At 47.9% G+C, this 2737-nt stretch overlaps 1 protein-coding gene across 1 annotated transcript in view; it reads right to left on the bottom strand.

Moving 5' to 3' along the window:
• The window catches only part of LOC122267850 (acid-sensing ion channel 4-A), a 16856-nt gene extending 14343 nt beyond the window's left edge, over positions 1-2513 (bottom strand). The window contains exon 1 of the mRNA XM_086555422.1: positions 2308-2513. Coding sequence (XP_086411548.1) covers positions 2308-2513 — 206 coding nt within the window. The remainder of the gene's footprint in view (positions 1-2307) is intronic.
• Between the last annotated feature and the right edge of the window lie 224 nt (positions 2514-2737).

The following is a 2737-nucleotide window of genomic DNA, read 5'->3' as shown; positions in this document are numbered from 1 at the left end:
CCAACTGAGACATGTAAATGGCTGAGGTTCTCCGAAACACATCTGGTGTAAATACCAGGTAAGGGAGGTTTAGAGGCAGGGCTGCCCTACAGACTCACCTTGGGATAACTATGCTATAACGGTGGTGGTTATGTTCACCGTAAGCATATCCATATATGGTGGAAAAATGGTCAGACTGGATTGTCTATTTTTAGATGGGATATATTACCCCTAACTCGTACCGCTGACAGAACTATGAATAAGAAATTATCTTAATTTTTCAGTGGAATAATGCATGAATAATTTGTGTTCTTTATGGGGGTTGGGATTACTATATCCTTTCAAAATGTAGTTTTCTTTTTAGAAATGGTTTGGAAGTACTATACAGAATATTTGTCCTGAACTGTTGTGATAAAAAGATATATAAATCAGTTTCTCTCTCTCTTTCTCTCGCTCTCTCTCATCTCTCACGGTCGCTCGCTCTCTACCTCTCGCTCTTTCCCTCTCTATCTCTCTGTCTCTCTCTCTCTGAACTGTTGTGATAAAAAGAGATATAAATCTCTCTCGCTTTCTCTCTATCTCTCTCCCTCTCTCTCTCTCGTTCGCTCTCTCTCTCTATCTCTCACGCTCGCTCTCTATCTCTCTCTCCCTCGCTCTCTATCTCTCTCTCCCTCGCCCTTGCCCTCTCTCTCTCGCCCTCGCTCTCTCTCTCTCTCTCTCTCTCTCTCTCTCTCTCTCTCTCTCTCTCTCTCTCTCTCTCTCTCTCTCTCTCTCTCTCTCGCCCTCTCTCTTTCACTCGCCCCCTCTCTCTCTCACTTGCCCCCTCTCTCTCTCACTTGCCCTCTCTCTCTCCCTCTCCCTCACCCTCGCCCTCTCTCCCTCGCCCCCCTCTCTCTCCCTTACCCCCCCTCTCTCCCTTGCCCCCCTCTCCCTCTCTCCCTCGCTCTCTCTCTCTCTCTCTCTCTCTCTCTCTCTCTCTCTCTCTCTCTCTCTCTCCTCTCCTCTCTCCTCCTCTCTCCCTTTCTCTCTCTCTCTCTCTCTTCTCTTCTCTCTCTCCTCTCTCTCTCTCCACTCTCCACTCTCCATCTCTCTCTCTCTCTCCTCTCTCTCTCTCTCTCTCCCCTCTCCCTCCTCTCTCTCCTCTCTCTCTTTCTCTCTCTCTCTCCTCTCTCTCCCTCCCCCCTCTCTCTCTCCCTCCCCCCCTCTCTCTCTCCTCTCTCTCTCTCTCTCTCTCTCTCTCTCTCTCTCTCCTCTCTCTCCTCTCTCTCCTCTCTCTCTCTCTCCCCTCCTCTCTCTCTCTCCCTCTCTCCTCTCTCTCTCTCTCTCCTCTCCTCTCTCTCCTCTCTCTCTCTCTCTCTCTCTCTCTCTCTCTCTCTCTCCTCTCTCTCTCTCTCCTTCTCTCTCTCTCTCTCTCTCTCTCTCTCCCCCTCCTCTCTCTCTCTCTCTCTCCTCTCTCTCTCTCTCTCCTCTCTCTCTCTCTCTCTCTCCTCTCTCTCTCTCCTCTCTCTCCCTCCTCTCCTCCCTCTCTCCCCCCCTCTCTCTCTCTCTCTCTCCCTCTCTCTCTCTCTCCCTCTCTCTCCCCCTCTCTCTCCCTCTCTCTCCCTCTCCCCTCCCTCCCCTCTCTCTCTCTCCATCTCTCTCCATCTCCCTTCCTCTCTCCCCCCTCTCCTCCTCCTCTTTCTCTCTCTCCCCTCTCTCTCTGTCTCTCTGTCTCTCTCCCTCTCCCTCTCGCTCGGTCTTGATGGTAAGAAATAAGTTCAATAACTCACCCTCTCTCTCGTCCTCCTGCCGTATCTTTATCAGAATCATCACCGATGTCGCCTTTCTGCTTCATCTGTAAATGGGACAACGCTAATTCATGTTATTTATGTTGATTGATGAACTATAAAGAATCAACTTCACGAAAAAATATGATAATCAAACTTATAACCTGATTTCCTTTATATTGATAATGCTTTTCATTAAATACAGAAAGATTTTCATGTGTGTCTTAATCCAGCCTCGCTACATAGAGGCGTAATAGTGCATGATGCATTCGCGTCATGATTTATGACTGACCTATCATTCACGTATAAACCACCTGCTCGCTCACTCGAGACTCATCATTGAACCATTGCTTCTCACAAACAAGTTACAGCTTACTCATTACTGACAAGTCCCTCATCACTTACTTATTTCCATCACTCACTGCCGTTGGGAAAAAGGGTTTTCAACTGACTGACTAACTGACACTGGTCTAGCTAACATTAATACTCCTTTCTTCTTCTTTTTGTAATATGGAATCGTATTTGACGCTATAATGTATGTCTTTTCTAGAATTATCCGAACCCAATGTAGGTAAACATGGCATGGCACAGGACGGCATTCTTATACTGCATGACCCTCTCGTGGTCCCTCGGCTCGCATGTTCGAGTGTCATGCATCAGCGAGTGTAACAAGGTGTCAAGGGATGAGAGACGAGCACTTGAAGGCTTATAAATCTTTCGCATCCTTAATAAGGAAGGGGGTCGGCGCTTCTCTGTAGGTAATAACATCTTTGACTTCCCTTCGCTGAAAGCCTGACTTCGAGCTCCTCGGATGTGGTCATCGTGTTGAGTTATAGACTACAATGAGAGGCGATGTAAAGAAAGTGGGTGATTTAAGAAGAATGGGTAGAGAACATTGATAAAGCGGACTGCAAATGAGTGGTGACAGGCGAGCGAGCCACGAGTGACTGGTGAATGATGTCAAGTGGTGACTGATGAGAGATGGCGGCTTG

The sequence above is a fragment of the Penaeus japonicus genome, unplaced genomic scaffold (assembly GCF_977035675.1).
Source record: "Penaeus japonicus unplaced genomic scaffold, GWHDUDI00000001_assembly GWHDUDI00000031, whole genome shotgun sequence".
Lineage (NCBI taxonomy): Eukaryota > Metazoa > Arthropoda > Malacostraca > Decapoda > Penaeidae > Penaeus > Penaeus japonicus.
This window is presented reverse-complemented; position numbering and strand designations above follow the sequence as displayed.